Source organism: Haliotis rufescens, unplaced genomic scaffold (genome assembly GCF_023055435.1).
Source record: "Haliotis rufescens isolate VD_foot unplaced genomic scaffold, xgHalRufe1.0.p SCAF_4, whole genome shotgun sequence".
NCBI classification, from domain to species: domain Eukaryota; kingdom Metazoa; phylum Mollusca; class Gastropoda; order Lepetellida; family Haliotidae; genus Haliotis; species Haliotis rufescens.
The window spans coordinates 51,947,358-51,974,424 of record NW_025964112.1 but is presented as its reverse complement, the minus strand read 5'-3'; the positions used below and the strand labels follow the sequence as shown (position 1 = coordinate 51,974,424).

General features: G+C 39.1%; 1 protein-coding gene across 3 annotated transcripts; it reads right to left on the bottom strand.

The window, feature by feature from the left end:
- LOC124150765 (WD repeat, SAM and U-box domain-containing protein 1-like) lies at positions 1-24,562 on the bottom strand. Of its 3 annotated transcripts, none has more exons than XM_046522799.2 (12): positions 24,187-24,562; positions 19,551-19,971; positions 17,143-17,342; positions 9,527-9,625; positions 8,182-8,275; positions 7,347-7,380; positions 6,113-6,153; positions 5,149-5,255; positions 3,424-3,639; positions 2,178-2,258; positions 1,750-1,821; positions 1-774 (listed from the first exon to the last, which is right to left on the bottom strand). In XM_046522799.2, exons 2-12 carry the CDS (start codon positions 19,958-19,960, stop codon positions 614-616), a joined length of 1,515 nt encoding a protein of 504 aa, XP_046378755.2. In that variant the 5' UTR covers positions 19,961-19,971; positions 24,187-24,562; the 3' UTR covers positions 1-613. The 3 variants fall into 3 exon arrangements, with proteins under 3 accessions (XP_046378755.2, XP_046378764.2, XP_048238093.1); XM_046522808.2 differs by lacking the exon at positions 24,187-24,562 and adding an exon at positions 22,470-22,542; XM_048382136.1 differs by lacking the exon at positions 24,187-24,562 and adding an exon at positions 21,525-21,556.
- Between the last annotated feature and the right edge of the window lie 2,505 nt (positions 24,563-27,067).

The following is a 27,067-nucleotide window of genomic DNA, read 5'->3' as shown; positions in this document are numbered from 1 at the left end:
TCCAATGTTTAGTTCTTGAGATATCGCGGCAACAAACAGGTGGGACGTACGGACGGACGTACGGACGGTCGTGAATACTATATCCCCCGCTTCGCGCTTTCGCGCGGCGGGGGATAATTAGAGTGGGTGGAGATTGGAAAATCAGAAAAAAAGACATGGATACCCACGAAATGTTGATTGTTAACAAACCAGTAAACAAACATATGTACAGTGACACATATATGTTGTCTTCCAAACACAATCTTAAAACTATTCAAAACTATTTACATAAGAAAAGGTCCATATTTTTTTTATACATCTAAATTGAAAACAGAAATTATTTTCTGAATGTGTGTGTTGCTGTGACCTCATGAAAGTGTGTTGTGGACATACAACTACCTTAAACCCAAACAAACTGAACACTGGCATAATTTCAAACATCACAATATAACAAGTCCAATAACACATGGACAGCACCTACATCGCTATGGAAACATGCATGTAAAATATATCATGAATGAATAGGAATATAGTCCTCCTCATCAACTATAAGATCAGGAAATGAAACTCTGATTATTGACAAAACTACTTTGGACAGAATATAGCATATTGAAATGCCCAGTTACCCCAGCGGTCAACCTTGGCTGTGACCGTTCACAAAGCGCTGGATCAACATTTTCAGCGTTCTGTTTGGTGTCAGATTATTACTTGGTAGCACAGAGTTGGTCATTGGGCTCCGATCCTTGCCGCTCTCAATCCACGATTTGATTGCTGCTTTATCGTATGTGTAGCCATCTGAAGATGATACATTGAAATAATTTTAGAAGAGAAATAGTATCTAAAACATTGTAAAATAAGTAAGTTACTTTCTAATACTTACTGAAATTATTTACACACCTGTCAACTCACACTTTTTCAACAAAACTCACCCTCTCTTTCTACACCTCTATGTTAAGACAGCTTACAAAAAAAAGTTTCAATCAGAGGGCGCCCAAATACTGGGCAAAATGGCTACAATCATTTTCGGTCCCCTACAACCACTACCAAGGCTTTGCCCTGGACCCTGGCCAATATACATCTCACTCATTGAACACTTTTGGGGTTGGCAGCTATGTATTTGTAATAGAAGAATGGTGAAGACTAATAATGTCTCTTAATGGTAACTATACTTGAAGACGTAATCATTTTTGGATAACTTGTTTACTATTTGTCACATAATATCCACGCTTATCAAAGACCCGGTGGTCTGTTTGTCAGTGTTATTACCCTACGAATATTTTACACTATGCTTGGTCCTTTTTGGTATTTTTAATTCCTACACTCATATATAAAGATTATTATAAGAGCATGTGCGTCATACTAATTTTAAGAAACGAGTGTCAGAATTCTTGTATTTCCCAAGCAAGAGCGAGGGTAATACATGAATTCTCACACAAGTTTCATAATTCATAAAATCAGATGACACATATATGAGTGTCATAATTTCTTAATCCTTTTGAGCTCCCCTTTAGAAAAATGCACTGATCACCACAGCTATCCTAAAAAAGCACAATTTGTCGAATGATGTCAACATTGCCGTCCAGATGACGAAAACAATACATTGGTGCACAAGAAGTGATATTTGCACTAGTTCACATATGATGTTTATGAACTCGGTTATTTCAAACCCTAAGGGTAATAAAGGAACATATGACAAAATAATCATCATCATCATCATCATAAGTTATTTGTTTCAGTCTTAGAGTTCAGAAAGGTTTGCCTGTGTCTCACCTGTGGCAATGACTGGGTCGTGCATTATCTCCCTTGTGATGGGACACAGGTACTCGTCCGGGACTCCAGCATCTGCATCAATCAGGACAATTAGTTTCTCTCTTGTTAATTAAATTACTTGTATTTTATCTCAATAGATAAGCAAAACATGAAACTTTACATTCATATCCTGATGTTTTAGAAAAAAATTAAAAAAAGACTTTTCATATATATTTTTCTTAAAGCTGTCCTTCTGAAGTGTTCCTTAATCTTGTTTCATTGATCTTGAAAACTGCATTTGACATGCTCGATATAATATGCAAATAGTGATTTTCTGTTCTCCACTCTCATACTGAATGCCCACAAGACCACAATGAGTTATCAGTTTATCTTAAGATTTTTGTTCTTGGGCAGGGGACAATGGTCATCTTCATCACTTGTACACCTACCATTTTCTACTGTCTGGCCTATAGGACGCTCTTGTACATGAGCGCGACTCCTCAGAATCTTGTTCCTGTGACCAAGGGCACCTAAAACATGGAACAAAATGTTCCCAATTGGAACTATCTACAGGCCATCCTTTGATACTGCTTTCATAGTGAGTGAGCATGGTTTATGGTTCATGGTTCATGGCTTAGCGATATTTCAGCATAATCAAGGCAGGAACACAAGAATTGGGCTTCACACGTTACATCCAGCATGACAAGCCAACGCCTGCAGTCATAAAACTGGATTTCCATATCATCAGTGGCTTCATCCTTTATTATAAGTGACCCATGAAGATCCAGGTTAGAATAGGTCTTCAGCAACCCATTCTTTTCGTAAGAGGCGACTAATGGGAAAAGGTTGTCAGGCTCACTGACTTGGTTGATGCATGTCAAGATATCCAAATTGCATGGATCAATGTTCATGAATTCAATCACTGGACTGTCTGGTCCAGACTTGATTATGTACAGACCGCTGTCATAAAGCTGGAATATTGCTGAGTGTGGCATTTAACAACAAACAAAAGCAAAAAATTATTTTAAGTAAGAAACTTGTCATTTTTTAGTGAAAGGTGTGAAAGATATATTTTATCCATGAGTGTAGAAAAAGGATAACTCCCCCTAACCTGTCATAATTTTCAAATTACCCCCCTTTCATACTGACACACCACACTGATGCAAAACTGCAAAAGTAATTTTTCCTGAAGATCCCACAAGCATGATTACTTGTTCCAACATTGAAGCTGTCTTTTTCTTCACAAACCTCTTCCTGAACATGCTTTTTGTTTTTTAATTACTGCATTTGCCATATTAAGGGTCCTGATAAATGTTCATTCCAAATTTTAATTACAACCAGCTGCAGTTTTACTAACGTTTGTCCATGTGAAGATCAGGCTAAGAATGTATGTCCCCAGAAACCCATGCTTGTCGTAAGAGGTGAGTAAATGGATCCAGTGGTCAGACTCTCTGATTTGGTTGATGCATGACATTGTATCCCAAATGTGTAGCTCGATGCTTATGATGTCAATCACTTGGTTGTCTGTTCTAGACTTGATCATATACAGACGGATATCATACAGCTGGAATATTGTTTAATGTGGCATTAAATTTAAACAACAAACAAACAATTATATTTTAATAAGATATTTTCCTGCAAATGACATGCGATAGCCTACCAGTTGCACAGTGTACTAGCAGAATACCAACTCACCTATTCCCATTGACTCTTCAAGATCCTTGGCAGTAAGGGCAAGTAACTCTGTCCCATCTATTGCCTGCTGCCTGAACACTTCCTGGTATTGCTGCAATCCAAGGGAGGTAACCCAAGCACACACATCCTCTACACCCCACTTCTCAACAGACACAAAGCTTGCTGCTGAAGACTGCTGTGTCTGCTTCACTGGTTCTTCAAATCCAGACAGACCAGCTGCAAGACATGTTGACATTTAGGTTTTGTGCATCATGTACATCTAAATTTAATTATACATTAATTTACACATAAAAGTATTTTTATGTTTTTACCCATGCATTTTGAATCATCGTCCTAGATCAGTGTTACATAGATCTACATGTCCCATGCCACTCTGAAATAATTGCGCCACTGTTCCATTCACTACCATCATTACGTAATGTGAACCTCAGCAATGAATATCTGTACAATGCTCTTTCCTAGTACGCGGGGTCGGTTTCTTGGAGCCCGATGACAGCGGTATATCGAGGGATCACTGTAATATAAATTACCCAATATCATTACTCTTTCGCAATAAGGAGTTTCAAGTGCAAAGATAACAGAGATCTGACTTATGCCATGACGGCGAGTTATTTTTTTATAGTTGAGCACCACTGTAGCGTAATACATGTAGATGGAAAATTTTCAAATTGTCACAAATCAATACAATTCAATTTTTTTAACATTCAAGGTAAGAAAGAGTGACTCAGATGGGTTAAAAGCCTCTTTGAACATTATTCCAGTTCTATAACCGCGTGTCAGCTTAATGTGTGAGCAAAGCCCGAAGTGATGCAGGTCTCAGACGTTTACCACTTCGGTGAAACCCACGAGCACAGGTATGGTGCTGACAAACCTAGAAACATAATCGGGGCGAACCTGGTTTCGAACCCACAATCATAGGTTTCTAAAGTGTCCAAGGGACACAACTCTGCACAGCGAATCGTGGCACCCTAGACGACTGGGCCACCCGTGCCCCCTGCAAGGTTAGGAAAGGTGTTCAAGACTAACACAAATGTAATAAGTCTGACATAAAGTTATAAACACCTATATGTCTCATCAACATGTTCAAACAAGATGCATTTTGGAAAGTGATGATTATCTGTATTTTTTCTTTTCATTATGTCTATCAACAGAGTAGCATGGAACCAATATTTGTGATCAATGTATTGCCACTGGACCATGCACATTCGTAACGGCTTTTAAACAGATTGATCGTTACAACAAATGTTGAAAGTACTTCTTAACCAAACCAGAAAGATATCAGTAACTGCAAATATGAATTAAAGATGACAATAAATCAATAAATGTTACAAAACAGTGTATTATGGTTCCTTGTATATTGATAGCAAGTTTGACAAATATCGACATAAAAACCCTTTAAACAACACAAAGGCGAGTCCAGGATGTTAAAAAAGGGAGGGTGTTTATATATGATACTAGTACCTAAGTCACACCTATGGTTTGGCCAAGGGCCAGTTATCATGAAAAGTGAGGTTGCACTCCCCATCTGGATCCACCATTTTGCCATGGCTACGAGAATGTTTTGTTAAATACAGTAGCAGTAACTCATTTTGACAATATAAACAATAATTTTGATCAGAACTTAGTGCTTTGAGTAATTTTGAAAGAAATCGCCTATTGAGACGGGTCAGCATCAGAGTCTGTTTCCTGACGCTACAACACCAACACAGCTGACCACAGACTGACCCATGATGCTGGACGTGTCGGTCAGCTTCCACACCATCACCGTCTTGTCATTCGACCCCGACGCCAGCATCTGGCCATCAAACGAAAAGGCACAGCTTGTCACATATCTGAAACAAAAACACTCCCACTGAACCAACACTGATATATTTATTCTGTACACGATTGATACATATTATTAAAAAGATTTCCAAAAAGATCATAAAAGTAAGTTTTCAATGAACTAACGTTAACCCCGTTTCACCTCACATTATTTGAAGAAATCAAATACCATACTTGTGGACAAATCCTGAATTAAGAGCCTCTGTCATTGATTCATTTGAAAACTGTCTTTGTTGATACATTGTTCAATACACATCTACTTCGGCAATGCACTACATTACATGAGTAACACTTTCTGTGATCTGAGCTAATGACCTCAACCGCTGTGGCATGGCTCCTAGTCTGTCACTGTAACATTAGCAAATACAAACAGCTCGTACAATCGGATGTTGTATTCAGGAATAGGCTTAATGAAATTAACAGACAGACAGACGGACAGACACACACACACACACACACATACATATTACAGACTACACTAGATTACAATACAGGGGACACTCTCTACCACAAATCCAGTGATAACATAACTCTAAGTTATCTTACAAGTTGTCACCGTATCATAAGCTACAATAGAAACTTCATCGACCCCGTGAAGATCCAGGTAAGAAGTGGTCTTCAGGAACCCATGCTTGCCGTAAGCAATGGTAAGATGCAACTAACAGGATCAGTTGGTCAGACTCTCTGACTTGGATGATGTATGTCATCGTATCCCACTTGCATAGATTAATGTTGTCTGGTCCAGATTCGGTTATTTACATGCGGTTGTCAGTAAGCTGGAATATTGCTGAGTGTGGCATTAAACCACAAACAAACTGCATCTTGGACATATTTATCATGATTTCCTTAGGGTGTAAATAATTACCTTGCATGTCCTTCTATTGTAAACATGGAAGTTCCTTTGAGCTGGAAACACAAAAACATGAGTTCATAATCACATCCTTGTTCATACCAATGAAGATCCGGTCCATCTTCCTGAGACAAGTTAAATGAGTGCCAAACTAGGCTGGAATTTCTGGGCTCGATTGTAGTGCCACCAGTGGCTATTACAAGTTATGTCATTTCCATGTCCCTCCCATTGACCAATCAGATTCCACCTCTCATACACATGCATTTGCTTCAAACAAAATGGCGGTACCCAGTCTTAGTGTCATAAAAAGTGTATCACATCACATGAGCACCTAGATAAAAACATCAAAAGATTTGGAAAATATCTGTTGATGCCGTGTTGGCTTTACAAATCCAGCAATCGACCAAAATATGCACAGCAGTTGATGAAACAGATGTTGATTTCGTTACGCGATTTTGATTGGACAATGCATAGACTTGTTACTCCAGCCAAAATATAACTCCATAATTCCAGTCTAGTTCGGCAAGGGTGGAAACTGGACTTTTACAATCAGTTAACTCCCTAGCCTCGGGAAGATTGATCTGGTCCAGAGGTGAATATTTCTAGACCACCATGACATAGCTGGAAATGGACTAAACTTTCATAAATGGCTATTTTCAGGTGACCCAAATTCAATCTTAGATCTCAATCTCAAAGTCAAATCCAGAGTTTACACAACATTACACAAAATATCACAAAGTACATACTGACATCTGCTAAATATGTCAGAGCTTTGTTACACACCTATGTGACGATAATGACCTAACTTTTATCATATAAAAATGGGGTTTAACGTCGCGTCCAAGATTATTGCACTTATGTAGTGACATGCATGCACACGTGTGTGTGTGAGTACACTAGACCGGACTGATGCCGAATTTATAGTGCTGGGCCACTGAGATACCATGCCGCAGTTTAACATGAATACCCTACTCAGACACAGTATACTGACTCCGAGCCGACCAGTCCTTGTTTTAGCCCCTTAATGGCCAGCGCCAAACAGGGTAACAACATGTACCCATCAGGGATCGAACCCCAGACCTTCCACTCTCCAGGTGGCCGCTCTACCACTAGACCAAGGAGGCAGTCCTTATCAGATAGTTACTCAGGCCCCAAGTTATGTAGTTGGTGATCAATAGAATCTGCATCCGAACTAAGCACATATTTCAGGACATCAAATAACCATGGCAAGTAAATTACATTTACTTACTGGATTCCACAGACGTATGGTCTTGTCAAAGGACCTGAAAATGTAGTCAATGACACTGTTACAATAGTCATGATAGTATGCTTGTATCATTATACATTGAAACCTTATCCTTTATGCAATGAGCATGAGCCACAGGTGGCCGGCCCAGTTGTCTAGCTGCTGCAATTTGACATCAGAATACATGAGTATGATGTTATCCTGCTTTCAGCAATAATGATAAGACAGCCTCCGTTGAGTAATGTCTGCTCGGATTCCACTTTTTCACTGAGTATGGGTCACAAGAAATGTCTTCACACATTTTACCCATGTGAGAAATCAAACCAGGTACTTGGCATGACAAGCTAAAACCCTCACCACTACCCCACCGTCCCCTTTCCATAGTGAGTGAGTGAGTTGGGTTTAACGACGCTTTTAACCCATTTCTATAAACACACAGGTTGTATTGCGGATCTTTGGACTTCACCTCTGATCATTTGTATTCTGTACATTACTAAAATACAGCATATCAAAGTCCCTTTTATCTGAACATTCTAACATAAGATTACATGTACCAATGACACTTTGACAAGTTGATCAGTTCCCATTTGTGAGTGAGTGAGTGAGTGAGTGAGTGAGTGAGTGAGTGAGTGAGTGAGTGAGTGAGTGAGTGAGTGAGTGAGTGAGTGAGTGAGTGAGTGAGTGAGTGAGTGAGTGGGTCTTCGGCGTGACGAGCGAATGCTTTAACCACTAGGCTACCCGAACGCCCCCATCATGACCATGGACACTTGTTATCTTTATCACTACATGATCACAAATCTGTTAAACTGGATGACTGGGATGCAGTTCAGATACCTACCCAGAAGCCAGGATGTCCCCCCTGGGGGAGAAGGCAATGGCAAGGACAGTGTCTGTGTGGCCGGGCAGTGTGTCTCTCAGCTTCAGCAGCACCACTGGAAATACATCCATTGGTTAGAACTGTCCCCAGCAACCTTTGCATGTTTGTTTGATGTTTAACGCCACACTCAGCAATATTCCAGCTATATGACGCCAGTCTGTATATTAATCGAGTCTGGACCAGACAATTCAGGTATTGACATCATCACATCACCAATCCCATTAGTTGCCACTTACGACAAGCATAGTCGCCTTTTAGGCCAAGTAATTGAAAAAAACAAGCATTCCCCCTCCACCATATCCTCCAGACGACTTTATTAGATCAATCAAATATCCAAGTCTCAGGATTGTAACAGAAATTGGCAATGAATGAAGCAACCATTTTTTACAATAACCACAAAGAAGACCTTAGCCTTTGATAGACCTGCCACCAACACTTTTGTGGTTGGATTTATGAAAATATGCAAATATATTTCATGCCTCAGATCTGACAAAGATACAACATGTTTTACAAACACCTGAATGCTGACATGGACCTTCGACTTAATTTGACCATAAGAAACTCAGTCTCAAAAGGTATATTATTATATTAAGTTCAATAATAAATGCATTCATTTATTTTGAGAAAATGTAATCAAAAACTTATTAGCTCAAAACCGCTCAAAACCTCAACCTTTGACCTTCTCATAGCATGTGGCCTAATAATTCCCAAGGTCCATGAGGAATAATTCCACAGTAGGATATCTTCTATTCAAGAGAAAGATACACATACTTTTCACAATTGCTTTAAATGTGACCTTGACTTTTGACATAGAAGAAAGCATGCCAGCAAAGGTAAACATGACTCAGAAACCGACAATGATATGACCATGTTTTACAAAACCCTTTGACTTTAAACCTGACTTCATTGACCCATACTGGACCCATCCTTATGAGTGAAGGTACATACCAAGTTTAATGATAAATGCCTCAAATCTTTTTAAAGAAATTGTAGCCACAAACCTTTCAGTTTGTCTTTTTCTACTTCATGAACTTTCAGCTTTCATGAGATGCCAAAAGAATTTCCCCATGGCCATTTGGAAGAGGTCCATTGAAAAACAATAGCTAATGTCACCAATAACTGAACAATGGTCACTTTCAAAGAAAACCTTAAAACAGTCTAAATATCATGTCAATCATGACAAACACAAATACTGCAATGGCCATGAAATAACAGCAACTGTTTATACAGTAAGGGTTAGATATTAAGCAAGTGACACGTGTGTCCCTATCTGAAAAATGTCTCCTACTGTGGACAACGGACGTACCTGAGGAACCGATCTGGCCTGTGAACTCCCACAGCTTGACCTGGTCGTCCTTGCCACCTGTGGCCAGCAGGAAGTTAGCAACTTGAGAAGATGTCTTCGCTGAAACATACAAAAAAACAAGCTACAACCTGTGAATACACAGAGTGAAAAGGCAGATAACAAAGTGTCATTTGATTTGGATTATTTATCACAGATATCATGCATAAAGAATTTACAAATTAAGACATCCATCAACCAGCAAGCACCATAAAAGGACCAAAAGCCATTTCATATCATATCATGTTGCTGAAGAAGGACGAAATGCCATTTCATATCATATCATGTCACGACTGGACAAAAAGCCATTTCATATCATGTTGCTGAAGCGGACGAAATGCCATTTCATATCATATCATGTCACGACAGGACCAAATGTCATTTCATATCATATCATGTTGCTGAAGACGGACAAAATGCCATTTTATATCATATCATGTTGCTGAAGAAGGACGAAATGCGTTTTCATATCATGTCACGACAGGACCAAAAGCTATTTCATATCATATTGTGTTGCTGAAGAAGGATGAAATGCCTTTTCATACAATACCATGTCACAAAAGAAGGACCAAACTTCATTTCATATGATATCATGTTGCTAAAGAAGGACCAAAAGTAACTTCATATCATGTCACGACAGAAGGACCAAATGACATGTCATATCATATCATGTCACGACAGAAGGATCAAATGTCATTTCATATCATATCATGTTGCTAAAGAAGGACCAAATGTCATGTCATATCATGTCACGACAGGATCAAATGTCATTTCATATCATATCATGTTGCTAAAGAAGGACCAAATGTCATGTCATATCATGTCATGACAGGACCAAATGTCATTTCATATCATATCATGTTGCTGAAGAAGGACGAAATGCCATTTCATATCATATCATGTCACGACAGGACCAAATGTCATTTCATATCATATCATGTTGCTGAAGACGGACAAAATGCCATTTTATATCATATCATGTTGCTGAAGAAGAACGAAATGCGTTTTCATATCATGTCACGACAGAAGGACCAAAAGCCATTTCATATCATATCATGTTGCTGAAGAAGGACGAAATGCCATTTCATATCATATCATGTCACGACAGGACCAAAAGCCATTTCATATCATATTGTGTTGCTGAAGAAGGATGAAATGCCTTTTCATATCATGTCATGTCACAACAGGACCAAATGTCATTTCATATGATATCATGTTGCTAAAGAAGGACCAAAAGTAACTTCATATCATGTCACGACAGAAGGACCAAATGACATGTCATATCATATCATGTCACGACAGAAGGATCAAATGTCATTTCATATCATATCATGTTGCTAAAGAAGAACCAAATGTCATGTCATATCATGTCACGACAGGATCAAATGTCATTTCATATCATATCATGTTGCTAAAGAAGGACCAAATTTCATATCATTAGGTGTTACTATTGGTCTGGAAATCACTATAGCGATAACTATTGATATTGAAGGAAACTATTGCGATAACTATTGATATTGCAAGCAACTATTGTGATAAATATCGATAGTTTCAGTGTATTATTTTAGATGGATTTTAGGGTTGAATCAAACCTTGGAACTGAAGTTTCTTTTGAATGTGAAAACCATAACAACAAATAAAAAGTAAAGTTTGAGATATGACTGATTTGTTTTTCTTTACCCTAATAATTCAAGAAAAAGAAACTTTCACATTACCATGTGTAAATTACTACTACTCATGATCAAAAGAAAAACATATTTAAAAAGCATTGCATGTATTTTATTGATATGGTAAATACAATTGAAACTATCGATATTCCTAACTGAAATCGATACTATTGATTGGAAACTGATTGAACAATTGATTTATTGACTTTAAGTGCTTACCAATAGCAATATATCGATATTTCGATTTATTGTGACACCCCTTCATATCATATCATATCATGTTGCTAAAAAAGGACCTTATGTAATTTCATATCATATGTCACGATAGAAGGACCAAATGTCATTTCATACAATACCATGTCACAAAAGAAGGGCCAAACATCATTTCATATCAAATCATGTTGCTAAAGAAGGACCAAATGTCATTCCATATCACATCATGTTGCTAAAGAAGGACCAAATGTCATTTCATACAATACCATGATAGAAGGACCAAATGTCATTTCATACAATACCATGTCACAAAAGAAGGACCAAACGTCATTTCATATCATATCATGTCATGATAGAAGGACCAAACGTCATTTCATACAATACCATATCACAAAAGGAGGACCAAACGTCATTTCATATCATATCATGTCAAAAGCTCTACAAATTGTAGTTTTGGGAAAAATGATGTTCAACTTCAAGCCCCGAAGTTGCAACAAATACCTTTGTGATACGAACATTCTTTTCACAAATCTACATTTTGGAGTGGTTTCTCCATTACAGAAATAAAACAACATTGATTGAAATGTGGGAAGATAAAATTATTGGTATTAGAAGGCACCAACCATGACAACGTGAACAATTGACAATAAACAAAAAAGTATGAAACAGATGATATCTCGACATGATAAATAATTACAAATGAATAACAAATAACGACATTGATGCAACGATTGACAGAATACGAAATCAATCATTCCATCTCCCACAGAGAAATACATACTGCTTGCACCAGCTGACAAAACATTCCCTTTTCTGAACAAGGACACATCCCATAGACATGCAAACATAACACTCAATAACAACATGTAGATACACAATGTGCCATCAGAAATAGATGGTACCCACACACTCAATATTTATCTAGCTCTCATATTACTGAGAGTGGTAGGTAATAATCTTCATTATATGACGCTGTTATTGGCCGCTTGAATATCTATTCCTTTTTTATTCCTATTAATTGTTTGAATATCATCAGTGGACAGGCGAGTAGATAGAAAATCATTATTGGCATGTTATACTACCAACAAAAATAAGGGAACAGATGATCTGAATGTAGTTATTGTTGAGGGGTACATTTACAATACTTAGGAGTTGCATCTCAATGCATTATCTAATCACAATGAAATTTCACATTATGCATGAGCAGTCGTGATGCACTTGCACACAGAAGCCAAAGTGGAAGGCCTATAGGGGAACTCACGATCGCAAATACAATTAAGCAAGCACACACTTAAAAATGCCTCTGGAACAGTATAATCTCAAAGAACAGACAGAATTGTTGGTATGACAGATTGTTTGTTTGTTGTTTAACGCCACACTCAGCAATATTCCAGGTATATGACGGCGGTCTGTAAAATAATCGAGTCTGGACCAGACAATCCAGTGATTAATATCATGAGCATCGATCCACACAATTGGGATCGATGACATGCATCAACCAAGTCAGCGAGCATGACCACCCAATCCCTAGTCACCTTTTACGACAAGCATAGTCATCTTTTATGGCATGCATGGGTTGCTGAAGACCTATTCTACTCCGGGAATCTTCACGGGTCTGGTATGATAGAAGTGGGACGTGAATTTCCCAAGTTGCCTCATGTTTGTCAACTATGATAGAAGTGGGACGTGAATTTCCCAAGTTGCCTCATGTTCGGCAAATACAAAACATGCAATTTATCGACTGCAGGACCAAAACCATCAAACAGGTGGGGTTGCAATGCAACCTGTGCATGGCAGGACTTAAAAGACGACACCTAGACAAGATTGTCTCATTACATAAATTGCACTACGATTTCAAGATTCAAATCTGCTCTTGTAATCAGTAGAGAAATCCGTACAATAACACTAAGGCAAATTTCAACATCTAAAAACTGGCTCTATGCAGCCTGCCTGAAAGAAAGGCGTCCTTTGAAGGGTGTGGCCCTAACAGTTTACCATAGGCGGTAAAGATTGGGGTGGGTTAGGCAACACTAACCTGATGAGCTGTGCGCCAATGGCATTACACCATGTTTACAGGTTTTGCCTAGAGACAAGACAGCAAGTCACGACCATGATCGGTATTGGGGCGTTAGTGTCATGGTGTTGGGCGGTATCACACAGAGCAGCGAACTGATTTGGTTATTGTGAAAGAGCATTTGAATGCCAGCAAAATGTTGACAAAATTTCGCATCCTGTCATTGCTCCATTCGCTAGAATTATTGGCAGAAATTTTGACCTGCAAGATGACAATCCTGATCATCACCGATTATCTCTAACAAAAGGCATGCAGACATTGAAGTGGCCCCTAAGTCCTGACACGTCCCAAATAGAGCATCTGTTGGAGGTCCTGTGGCTGAGAGTGCATGCTAGAGACCGAGCACCCGTCAGAGACCCAGCACCCGCCAACGTGGTCCTGCATTGGGTAGCTCTCGAGGAAGAATGGTGGGAAATACTAAGGGCAACCACACGCAAGTTAATCAAAAGTATGCAATTGAGATGTCATGCATGTATTGCCTAACATAGTGGACCCACCAGATATTGATCTACGCAACCAAAATTAATTTTACAGACATATATCATCATTAAACCTTCACTACCATTTCATCAAATCCCCTATTCTTTGTCAGTAGTATATAAATGGAAAAACCTTTGCCTGTGTAAACCTGGTAAATTATCATGTATTAAAAGTTTATGACGACATCATGATTGTTAGTTGATCCTGAGCCACGAATAAAAGTAAAAAAGATGCAACTTTTGGTCATTTGCAAAATTATAGAGAAATTACACATAAACCATACCATGGTTTAAGTCAGAGAAATCACACAAATCTGTTTATTCCGAAAGTAGAATGAAATAGTCCCTTTGGGACACGTTGATTCAAGTTTGGGAATCAACACTAACAGGTTCTTATTATTTCTCCTTTACAAACTGGCTGGGTGTGGAGTCATCCCACAGATTACATCCTTACCTTGTCAGCTTGCTGACAGGGTTAACCTCTTTGGTCATGTGGACAAGGCGTCAGACCTCTGATCAGACGTTCCGTGGTTCAAATCCCATCACGGGACTCAGAAATTTTATGGCCGCTACATTGGCACCCAATGGGGCTGAGCACGTTCATATTAAATTTGAGTAAAATAAGCCTCAGAACCCAAATATGCGCCCCGGGACATGCCTTCTGTTGACTGGGTAGTATGTAGCAGGGCGTGGAGTCATCCCACAGATGACATCCTTACCTTGTCAGCTTGCTGACGGGGTTAACCTCTTTGGTCACGTGGACAAGGTGTCAGACCTCTGATTAGAAGGTCTGTAGTTTGAATCCAATCATGGGACTTGGAAATTTTATGGCCACTAGACATAAAACAAAGGTTGGTCTGTATACCTTTTTTAACATCATTATACTTTCTTTGCATATAAAACAAGGATTGAAAGTGTGTTGCACAGCAACTTAAGCCAACGTGAAGTGGGCACCGCTAAAGAAAATAATGCAAGGCTCGCAAGGTTTCGTCCTGCACAGCTCATCATTATTATGAAGTTACACTGCTCATTGTGTTGAAGAAATATGACATCACAGTCTGCTATAGAAAAGTGCCAAATGTCACTTTGGTCACTAAAACTTGAAATACACTTTCTTTAAATAATCGATTTCTATGGTGTTCTCTGCCTAAAATGGATAGCCACACATACTTTAAATATTGTAGTAACTGCAAATCTTCATTTTGTAACTTATAACTGCATGTATTATTATTTACAAAAATGACTGAGAAAGAACTAAGTGAAATAAAGTTTCCGCTAGATCTCTCTGGTCTAGGCTTGAAAAATAGGAATTTCTAAGGATAGTCTTTAATCATGCTATATCTTCATTAGCTGCCTTACCAATGCATGTACACTGACAGAGAATTGAATAGTGTTGCTTGTTTGTTGTTTAAACACAACACTCAGCAAGAAGACAACAGCTTGTAAATACTCAAATCTGAACCCGACAATCCAGTGATACATATTACAAGCAATGATTCACGCCATTGGATACGATGACACGTAATCAATGAAGTCACTAAGTCTGACCACCCGATCCATTATGTTGCCCTTAACAACAAGCATTGGTTGCTGGGGACCTATTCAACCTGGAATCCCCACAAGACCAGGGTGCCGTTGTACAAAGTGATCTTAGTGCCAAGGTGATAGTAACTCCCATACCTTAACATAGACTTACGACAGTCATAGCGCTAATGTTTTGAACAATGGCATCCAGATTAATAGTGAGCAAGATATCCTATATAAAATGGTTGTTTCAAAGTACTTCTAATGAATAATGTCATTTGTTCAAGGGCAATTAACAGAATAAAATTCTACATTTCTCACAACTGCTGGTTGTGAATTTGACATGGTATTTCAGCACACATTCAACATGCTCAGGAAATTATATGAACATTAAGGTGACAAAAGTTTTGAAAGATTACAGTCACAATTATTCAAATGATGTATCAGCTGAAGAACATGGGGAAGGAAAACTTTTCAATATCTAAAGTAACAAATGCTGCCTCACACTGTCATCCAGTGTGATCAAGTATGATAAAGTGGACAGGCATTGATCACTGGGCAACAATCGTGCCAATAAGAGCCTGTACCACGCATACACTCCTGAATCTAACATGATTTCACATAAGCAATCATGATTTCCATGTAAACAGTGGCACTTAGTAGGATATCTAATTGATGAATGGTCAATTCTTTTTGTTACCATGGTTACAAATGTAACACAATTTCGGTTTCAGCCAAGTGATAACTGCTAATGTAGACAAATAAAGCATATTCAGAACATGTTTAACAATACTCAACTTGACTTTGAGAGGCATTTAGAAGTTGGAGTTTATGTAAGTAAGGATAAGATATATGGATGAACAACTTCTTTATTACAATTAGGAGCAACGTTTCGTTGTAGGTTCTAACATTGTTACTTGCTTGATAACGATGTTAGAACCTACACCGAAACGTCGGTGCTGTTTGCTATTGTGGACAAGTGAAAATGAAAATTAATTTCTAACTATAAAAGTTTATAATCATGATAATAGGAGCAATTTGAAGAATCATTTATAGAGGACTGCCATGACGGTTGCAACATATCAGACAATCTTTGTTTAAAAACAAATTCACAAAGACATTTACACTATAAACATCTTAACTTAACTACACACAGTCAAATCCATACTATAAAGTATATTTTTCACCATTGTTGCCCATGTTATATGCCCACTAGTATCTAAGTATTTTAGTATAATGTAAACCTGGAGTGGTAATCTATATAAGAAATAATATGCAAATGACATCATACCATGGCATACACAAAGAGTAGAAATGTTGTCACATCATTTATCACTGAAAGGATATTGATAAGAAGGGCAAACAATGTTCAAAATGTGAAAACAACAATTCCAAGGCAATGGAAACAGAAAACCCATCAAACCATGTCAAACATGAATCAATATTTGAAAAAAGTGTCTCAGTGTTATTTACATATTTCTCAGGCTGACGCTTCCACAATTCGACATGTAAGACTTAATACACAGTTCAAATCAGGACTGGTTGATTTTCTGTTTGTCTTTGTCTCAGAGCGTCCATCCAAACAAACAATCCAGTTTTTACAGATTATAGAATCACACTTACCAGCTGATCCATATTTCGGAGAGAATTCACAGCAGGTCACGCCAAGGTCATGGCCATCTAGATCATACGCCAGCTCCCGCCCATGTCCAAACTTTGCATCCCACACGCGCAAGTGTCCATCAGTGCCTCCCGACACAACATAGTAGCTGTCTGGTGTGAAGGCACAAGCTGCAACCATCTCGTCATGACCAGAGAAACACCTGCAGAAAACAAACAACCTGGCCATTCATTTCTAGATCTCAGATGTCAAAATGACATCAAAAGAAGCCACATTCGATAGTTTGTTGGACCATCAACCAAATACTTGTGAATAAGCTTTCACAAATGTTAATATTTGTGTAGCTAATCTAATACTGTGTACAATTGTAATAACTTTATTCAAACAACCTTATTAAAATCAGATCTTGGTTCTCGCTATCGCTAAACAAAGATCCGAGGACTTCCGATGAAGTCCCAAGTCAATCAGAGTGTCGCCTACCAGATCAAGAAAGCAACAGTCGGAATGTGTTTTCTAATCTAGCAATTGTAAAAAGGTTAACAACAGTTATTGACTGTATGACTGATTCCATCAAAATCATTGCCTATCTCTCACCTTAATGGGATAAACATTCGAATGCAAGAGAATTTGCATAGCCCATGGCAAATACTGCCATACAATTTGGCAATCTATTCCAGAATGTTCTTTTGTTCAGTTTTCAAATTTTGAATTAATTAAGTGTTCAAAATGTAGCGGCCATAAAATTTCCGAGTCCTGTGATGGGATTTGAACCAAGGAACTTCTGATCAGAGGTCGGACGCCTTGTCCACATGACAAAAGAGGTTAACCCTGTCAGCAAGCTGACAAGGTAAGGATGTCATGTGTGGGATGACTCCACCCCCTGCTACAAAAACATAGTCTGGCATACAAGTCACTAGTTTGAAATTTGCTGTATTGGTTGAGAAAGCTGCTTTCTTAATGGCTAATGTCAACTTATTGTTAGTCATTTCATTAGTCGGTCAAGGTTCATGCAAGGTCGATCTGACATGACCCTCAATAGGATGTCCTCAGGTCTTTGTTCAGCGGGAGTAAGAACTAAGATCTGATTTTAATGAGATTGGTATTCACATGTCATGCATATAGTTGACAGAACACTGACACTGAAACCTTGTGGTTGAAAAGGTTACAGGTATATAGGCATGTTATACAGAATGATCAACATTTTCTGATGCTCCCAGATGTGCACAACTGCTTTCATACATGAAATACATGCACTTGAGACCAACTGTTATATACAAATAGATCCTAAGAAATTGGTACAAATACAATCAGCTACGTTACAAGAGTGACTGTTCCATGGTTTTAAGTTGTAAAAAGTTGGATGGAGAATGGTGAAAAGTTAAGTTTTTGGTTGACAAAATAAATTTCACATAAAACATTGTGAACAGAACTTTTTTCTTCAAAAACTCTTACACCTCAACCATGTCAATGAGATCAACATTGTTCAAATGGCAACATAGTCGAAACAACAATATCACAATTTGCACAGAGTGAGCAAGCTAACACGGACATCACACAGAAAAAACACCTCATTTATTTCATGTCTTATCTTGTTGCATCATGCATATGGAAACAACAGACTGCCACAGATGTCTCTTCTCCTGGAGCATAAACCTACCATAAACCCAGGTCTGTAGTTATCAACAGTTAGGCCTAATTCACTATATTCGGTGTCATTACGTTTTCATACGTGTCATGTCACAATGTCGAGATGTCATACCAAATTGTCAACTGTAGATTTCATAAAGGACTCCATCAGTGGTCAAGATAGATGCAGTATAGACAAATTGTAAAACTAGTCAAATGTGGACGGATTGCAAATTACAACCGAATCAAATTCATGGGCAAACAATACTATACACTCCAATGATAAAAGGTTAGCGTACAAACATCTGAAAGTTCAACACTAGGTCTTTGAAGGATGGCGTCACAAAGTGTGTTGACCAATTTCCAAGCAAATAGGTTGTCATAGCAACCGATTTGGGAAGCCTTTGTCTGAATGAACATTTAATTTCAAAGGCTAATTACCCCGTAGCCTTGACATGTACATGCCTTGAATCTGAGCATCACATCAATGCCCAACGTGGGGCTGAGCATGTTCAAAGCATAATTGAACCAAATAAATCTCAGTACCCTACTCAGGACGTGCCCGTTGATGGGGAAGTATGTAGCAGGACGTTGAGTCTTAGCACAGATGATATTCTTCATTCCATTACGGGACTCAGAAATTTTATGGCTGCATAGGAATGGTACGTAGGTACTTCGGAACAACAAAACGATATGAGAAAGGGTGGGAGGGGATAAAAATACTAATAATTAATTCATCACGGCGCCTTATCAGAATTATTTTTAAAAGCAAGGAGTTAATTACCTGAGGAGTTTGCGAGAAGACACTTCCCAAAGGCACAAGGTATTGTCATCTCCACCAGAAACTATCTTAGAAGAATCGGGGGAGAAGTGACACACACGGATTCCATTTTTACTTGGATGTTGGATGACTCCAACCTGATCCCCAGTCTTAACATCCCACAGTATCAACTTCCCATCGGTCGAACACGAAGCCAGGGTGTTTCCAAACGGTGAAAACACACAACAGTTGACATAATAGGCATGACCTAGAAGAGGTGATGATGGATGCTCCGTGAAGTCTTCAGTGCTCCATATCCGGACAGTCTTGTCTCCGGAACATGTGGCAAGTTTATCATGGGTGAAGGCAACGCAGTTTACATCTGAACTGTGGGAGGTTATCGTATGTAGTAAACTTGCAACCATATTCGCCATAACGTTATTACCTATTCACAAAAGAAACAACATAAGTTAAAATCTTACATTATGTACATATTCATAAATAGGTATTTACAGTAAACTACGTTTATAATGAACACAACTATCACAATACTTTTGCGATAATGAAAATAGCCCCAATAGTCGCCCCTAATCAGTTGTGTATCTACCAACACTAAACATGGTACAACAGATACGTTGCTCCACTAGACATGCTAGATGAGGTCACTGCTAGTAGACAACAATCAGTATCAGTAACCATGATCTCTCTCCCTGTTCAAAAATATGACTCATTGCAAAAATAGAATGTAAGTTGCCTCATTTTGTCCCTGCTTTAACATGCGTAAAAAAATGAATGTCACGGAGCCCTTGTAGTGAGTGAATGAGTGAGTTGGGATTAACGTCGCTTTTAACAGTATTCCAGTTATATCGCGGCGTGTCAGCTTTATGTGGTAGGAAAGCCTGCAGTGATGCAGGTCTCAGACGTTTACCAGTTCGGTGAAACACACGAGCACAGGTATGGTGCTGACAAACCTAGGGCGAACCGGGATTCGAACCCACAATCATTGGTTTCTGGCGTGCCCAAGGGACGCAACTCTGCACAGCGAATCGTGGCACCTTAGATGACTGGGCCACCCATGCCCCCTTGTAGCCCTTGTATGTAAAGAAACTGTAGAAATATTTCTAATTTAACATGCTTCAAGATAATTTAATCTATAACCATGGAACCAGCAACATCTCTGATGCACTGGTCCTGTTGGCTAGATGAAAAAAAAAATAAACCCTGCAAAATATTCGTGCATTCCACTGATTACATAATAAGTATTAATTACAATGGCAAAGTAATCAGTGTAGCCTCAGCAAGCATGGCAACTAGGGCTGGCGATCAATATAGATTATAGAGATCGATAATGGCTAAAGAAATATCGATCAATTGTCAATAAATATCGGAGAAGTAGCTCTAAGCAAACATGCAAGAAAGTCGCCAAAGAAATCAACATATTTTTATGCCACTGGTGAGCGGTGATACATTTATGCATAGATTACTTTGTGGACATTTGATATATATAACAAAAACAGTTGCTTTCCGTCTTTGACAATTGACATTATTGACAATAACAGGCCTCAAAGTTGCGACGAAAACGCTTGCCAATGCAACCTAAATTTCAATGTGTCTACTGTCTAAAATTCAGAGGTAGCCAAATGACTACCTTGAAAAATATCTTGTGGCGACTAAATTCTATTGCTTCACATATGTGGACACAAAAATAAATATGTCTGACAGTAATTGTACTCCCAAATAATTCCTTAAACATGTTAAAAGTCAACAATGAACCGAAATGCATAAATATTTATGTAATTAGTATTTTATCTTAGTTGATAGTTTATTGGATAAGCATGAATATAAATCTAGTAACATAAATTGCATCATTGTTCGAGTCACAAATAACAAAACTCAAGTACAGTTTCCACTAATATACAATTCCAAGACTAATGCTGTGACTTATACATGTAATAGTTATTTGATAAAAAATAATTTCAAATGCCTTTGGCTACCTACAATATTGGCTTGACTTCTTGATTTTACCACTGGCTACCTGGAAAAAAATACTTGTAGCCTAATGGCTACTTAAAACATAAACAAATCAACTGAGATCAAAGTAGACAAAGCTACAAGTTCGCAAATTTCACCTATCTGTATATATCTAGTCAAAGAAAGACTTTCATTCTTCTACGTATTCAATAGTTCCACCTTTTCGATATATGAAGTCCCTGACTCACCCCTACATTGTCTGATGGCAGCCAGGGAAAGAATACCATGTTGTCTTAACGTACAGTTATAAAGAATATAGTATTTGAATATTCCATTACCATGATAACTTGTAAATTATGTAAGGAACAAAGTTCAAACCTGGTGCTAGTCGTTATAATTCCAGTCACACAATACCCGACTCTGTATATATCTTTCTTGTGTAGACCAAGACCCTTTCGTTAAAACCTCAATCCATCAGTAAAGAAACTTCGCACAGAGTCCATTCAAAACAAGGATATTATTCCCAATTCCATTTTAAACTGTCTATGGCATCCGTCAGACTCTCACCACTGTGGTAATATCGGTAAGGATCTAGCCTAGGTCTGCTATGATCAGCGTTACTTGACTATTGATTTTCTGAGAAGTGTAAGATTCGATCAAGCTTAGGCTTTATTGGAACCTCAGTACCCTGTTACAGTCGTCACTGGTCGAATTCCGCACCGACTTTACTGTGTTATAAGCCGATATCACGTACAGGAACGCGAGCGGCTGCTGGGGAGAGTGCCCAGCGAGCTGTACGATGTCAACACACAAAATCACATTCAATAAACATGTTAACATGTCGCTTTCGCAGAAATCTTAAGTCAGTATAAAAGATGACTTAGTCTACTTATACTCTTTCCGAGTGTACTCATATGATTGTCATGTCCTGACTAATATTTGTGGCCATAAAAATAAACATTTTTATATTACCTTTCCGCGTTTGTTAGATTGCGTCGGCCATCTTGTTTGTCAAGGTCATGTGATCATTAGGTCACATGACTATTTCACAATCCCGCTGGCAATATGCAGCGCACATAACAGATTACAGAACCACGATTAAATAGCCAGTTCGTGGCCGTGCATAACAGAAAACCTGCATTTGGGCTTTGCGGTTCTCGTTTTGTAACACAAATAATGGAACAAGAATGTCTATATATAGCTCACATGTTTAGACTCCCTTGTGAAAACAGAAGGTAAGATTTTGAGTGAGTGAGTGAGTGAGTAAATATTGATGTTGAAGTGTGACACAGGCCATAGTCAAGTACAGTGTCTGATATATTGGTGTCAACAAGGTAACCCATTATAAACACCTTCTACACTTAAAAAAAAAGTTTAGTCGAGAGTTTATAGAAACTATTAAAGTAAGAATTCCTTAAATGAGAGGCGCGGACGTACTTTTTTAAAAGGGATGAAGGGTGTACAACTTCTACACACAGGTGCAAAAAAAACATTATAAATACTCGAGGAATGCAAATAATTTATTTAGGAAATAATTAGAATTTGTAAGCCAAACAATAGTAAATTATTGTTGCTTTAGTTGAAAACGTCACCAAATGAGTCAGTAATATGTTTTTATACGCTAAAATGATTAGTATGCGTGAAACAGGCGAGATGCGCACCCCGGCGCCCCCTCTGTATCCTGCTGTTTCCGTCTATGAGTGAAATGTAAGGAACCCAGTCTTTGGATAATATCAAAAATATTTCTTGCAACTGAGACGTCTCAGACCTGGCACGTGATGTGTGGTGTATTTCCTGCCACGAAAAAGGCGTGTGTAAACATGACCATAGTATAAAATATGGTATGCTGCGTCTTCGTTTTCCAAAATATACGTGACAAATTTAACATACTGTAATTTGTATATTGAATATGTTGATTACAATTTTATTGTGGATCTGATATTTGCAAACCGTCAATAACGATTTGTTATACACATACATACATATATATCACCATTTTTCCACGTATACGCGCATCAAACAAGGGCTGGACCCTAGATATGACAATCCTCCAAGGAGCATCAGATACCTCGTCTGACTTTTGTGTCGACTTGAAGATACTATATGTACTATTTTGTTTGTTTGTTTATTTGTTGTTGTTTAACGCCGAACTCAGCAATATTCCAGCTATATGACGTCCGTCTGTATATTAATCGAGTCTGGGCCAGACAATCCATGCAGGCATTGACATCATGAGCATCGATCCACGCAATTTGGATACGATGACATCCATCAACCAAGTCAGCGAGTCTGACCACCCGATCCCGTTAGTCGCTTCTTACGACAAGCATAGTAGCCTTTCACGGCAATCATGGGTTGCTGAAGACCTATTCTACCCCGGATCTTCATGGGTCGCCTATGATGTAGTACATGAGTCATATAGCAAATATATATTGTCACACCCCTCTTAACCATATACACGCTCTTGAAATAAAACACACTAGAAATCATATCTCTCCATGTGCCCCGCCCTTCCCCGCCCACCCACCCAGACTCTGACATATACACACAGAGGCTCTCTCTCTCTCTCTCTCTCTCTCTCTCTCTCTCTCTCTCTCTCTCTCTCTCTCTGGAAGTGATAGAAAATATCCATCAACTGTCTGATATTCTGAATCAGGCTACATCTATCTGACAAAGAGGCTATACTTACCTGACTTTTTAACGCCGAGTTCTCACCCAGGCAGCCGGCCGTGCGCGGCAATGGTGCTGCAAATGATCCACCGAACCAATAACTCGGCGATATATGACGACTTAACACAAACAATGATAAACGAGGTCCCTCGCGATTTTCCGGTCCAATTTCGACGCTGAAACCCAAGGCCGCCCAAGAGTGCAAAATCCAGTTTGGTCCATTTCACACAATGTACATTTCTGTCGGCATATGTGGATAACGAAGCTTCCTAGGTTCGATTCATTTTGTATCTGACACTGACAACCTCCTCATCTGACGCCGTCAATCTTCTCATCTAACGTTGTTAGCCTTCTCTTATTTAATCCCAAGTTTGAATATGTCAGCTTTATCGACCATCAGACAACCCTCGTCAAAGGCGCAGCATGGGCGTCGGCGTTGCTGTAAACAAATCAGTCACGTGGTGTGTTCTATTTTGGTGCTGAAAGATGCTCGTCGAATCGCATCCCATGTATAATAAATTCGGTTTAAATACTGAATGGTTTATTACCACCATCAACCCATTTGTTATGAAAGCTTAAACTTCCGTTTCAAATCGCCTAATCAGAATATTTTTGTTTTGAAAAGATGAACTATTTGTTAGACTTAAATATGATAAAGCTGTAAAATGGCTAACTACCATATAAGGCAACCGTGAAGATCCGAGTTCGAATTTGTCAAGAATAGGTGAAGATCCGAGTTAATATTGCTGGCTTGTCATAAGAGGCAACTAACGGTATCGGGTGGTCAGGCTCGCTGACGTCGTTATCGTATCCCATTTGCTTGGATCGATGCTCATGATATCAATCACTGGATTGTCTGATCCAGACTCGATTATTTTACGTCATATAGCTGGAATATTGCGGAGTGCGGCGTTAATCAACAAACAAACAAACAAAGCTTATATAAGAAGAACAGTTCCGATAGGTCTTGTCGAGGTATGCACATATCATGGTCAACTCAGTTAACGCTAAAATGTTACAAAGACCTTTTATCAGTTCTTCAGCAAATGTTCTTATTCTGAAGAGTGTATACATAGTGGATATCACATGAGTGACTGCATGTTGTTTAACGCCACAGCCAGCAATATTCAAGCCGGCCTGTATATGATAGAGTACGGACGAAATAAACCAGTGATTGAAAGCATGAACAACGCTACACGCCGAACCATCGGGAGACGATGAAAGTTATTTAACAAAGTCATCACCGGTCCTGACAATCCGAAACATATTATAGTAACTTCTTCTTCCCTGACTAGTTTCAAGGTTCGAGGGGAGCACGGGTGGCCCAGTCGTCTAAGGCGCCGCGACTCGCTGTGTTGAGTTGCGTCCCTTGGGCACGCTAGAAATCTATGATTGTGGGTTCGAACCCCGGTTCGCCCCGATTATGTTTCTAGGTTTGTCAGCACCATACCCGTGCTCGTGGGTTTCACCAAACTGGTAAACGTCTGAGACCTGCATCACTTCGGGCTTTCCTCCCACATTAAGCTGACACGCCGTGATGTAACTGGAATACTGTTAAAAGCGGCGTTAAACCCAACTCACTCACTCACTCAATTCAAGGTTCCAACACAGTGATGCGACCTGCCTACAAAAGGTCCACAAGCGTCTGTTGCGCCGGTGACGGATTTTATGTGGTGATTGAACAGTAATTTCTTATTTGTACCAGGTAGACCTGACCTAAATGTTACTTAAATACGTTTGACTTTTCGCCCTGGCTTTCCTTCGCGAAACCCCGTTTCACAAAGCGACCCGTGAAGATCCGGGTAGAGAAAAGGTCTTCAGCAACCTATGCTTACCGTTACAGGCGACTATGCTTGTCGTAAGAGGCGACTAACGGGATCGGGTGTTCGCTGACCTGGTCATCGTATCCCTATTGCGTAGATCGATGCTCATGATGTCAATCAGTGGATTGTCTGGTTAAGACTCGATTATTTACAGTCCGCCGTCATAGAGCTTGATTATTGCTGAGTGCGGCGTTCAACAACAAACAAACTTTAACACGCACTGAAACAGTCGTAGATCGCTCTGTGGAACGGAATCAAAGACAAATCTTTCAGTCATTCCTTACCCAAAAATATAGTCACAGACAAATGAAACGCGAATACCATAGATGTTGGTTAATAAAGAATTACTCATATTTAAGAGATATTAGATTGGTTTGACACACAAACGAAAATACTGGAATGTTGTGTGAATCGATGCACATGAATGCATCACATGTGACGTCATAGACCCGTGACTCGAGATGCGCCATTTGTCTCGTGCAGGATTAGCGTGTAAAGTTTGGAAAACATGTGCAGCATATCGTGATAAGAGTAAAAAACTGTGGTAACACTTGACTGATTGTTAGTTTTGTAATTAAGTGGGACACATTGGAAACATCTCCCTTCTTAACGTACATACTCCTCTATATATTTCTAGACCGCCTCCGTGGTCTCGTGGTAGAGCGTCCGCCCGGAGAGCGGAAGGTCCGGGTTCGATCCCCGGCCGCGTCATACCAAAAGACGTTAAAAGATGGTACTTGTTGTTACCCTGTCTGGCGCCCGGCATTAAGGGGCTAAAACAATGACTGGTCGGCTCGGAGTCAGTATACTGTGTCTGAGTGGGGTAATCATGTTAAACTGCAGCATGGTACCTCAGTGAGCTAGCACTATAAATCGGCATCAGTCCGGACTAGTACAAGCAGCCACACAAACACACACATGTACATGCACGTCGCTATATAAATGCAATAATCTTGGCCGCGACGTTAACCCCATTTCACCTCACCTCACCTATACATTTCTAACCTAAATGAAAGCAAGATTTGTAGTTTATGTGATGACTATACACTGAAACTCTTCTCAAACACGGTGTCAATT

Excerpts from the sequence above, each read along its gene's own strand:
- LOC124150765 (XM_046522799.2), bottom strand. The coding sequence starts at position 19,960 with ATGGCGAATATGGTTGCAAGTTTACTACATACGATAACCTCCCACAGT. Across the intron at positions 6,154-7,346 it reads CCATACGTCTGTGGAATCCA|CTCAAAGGAACTTCCATGTT; the intron begins GTAAGTAAATGT and ends TTGTGTTTCCAG. Across the intron at positions 1,822-2,177 it reads AGGCCAGACAGTAGAAAATG|ATGCTGGAGTCCCGGACGAG; the intron begins GTAGGTGTACAA and ends TGATTGATGCAG.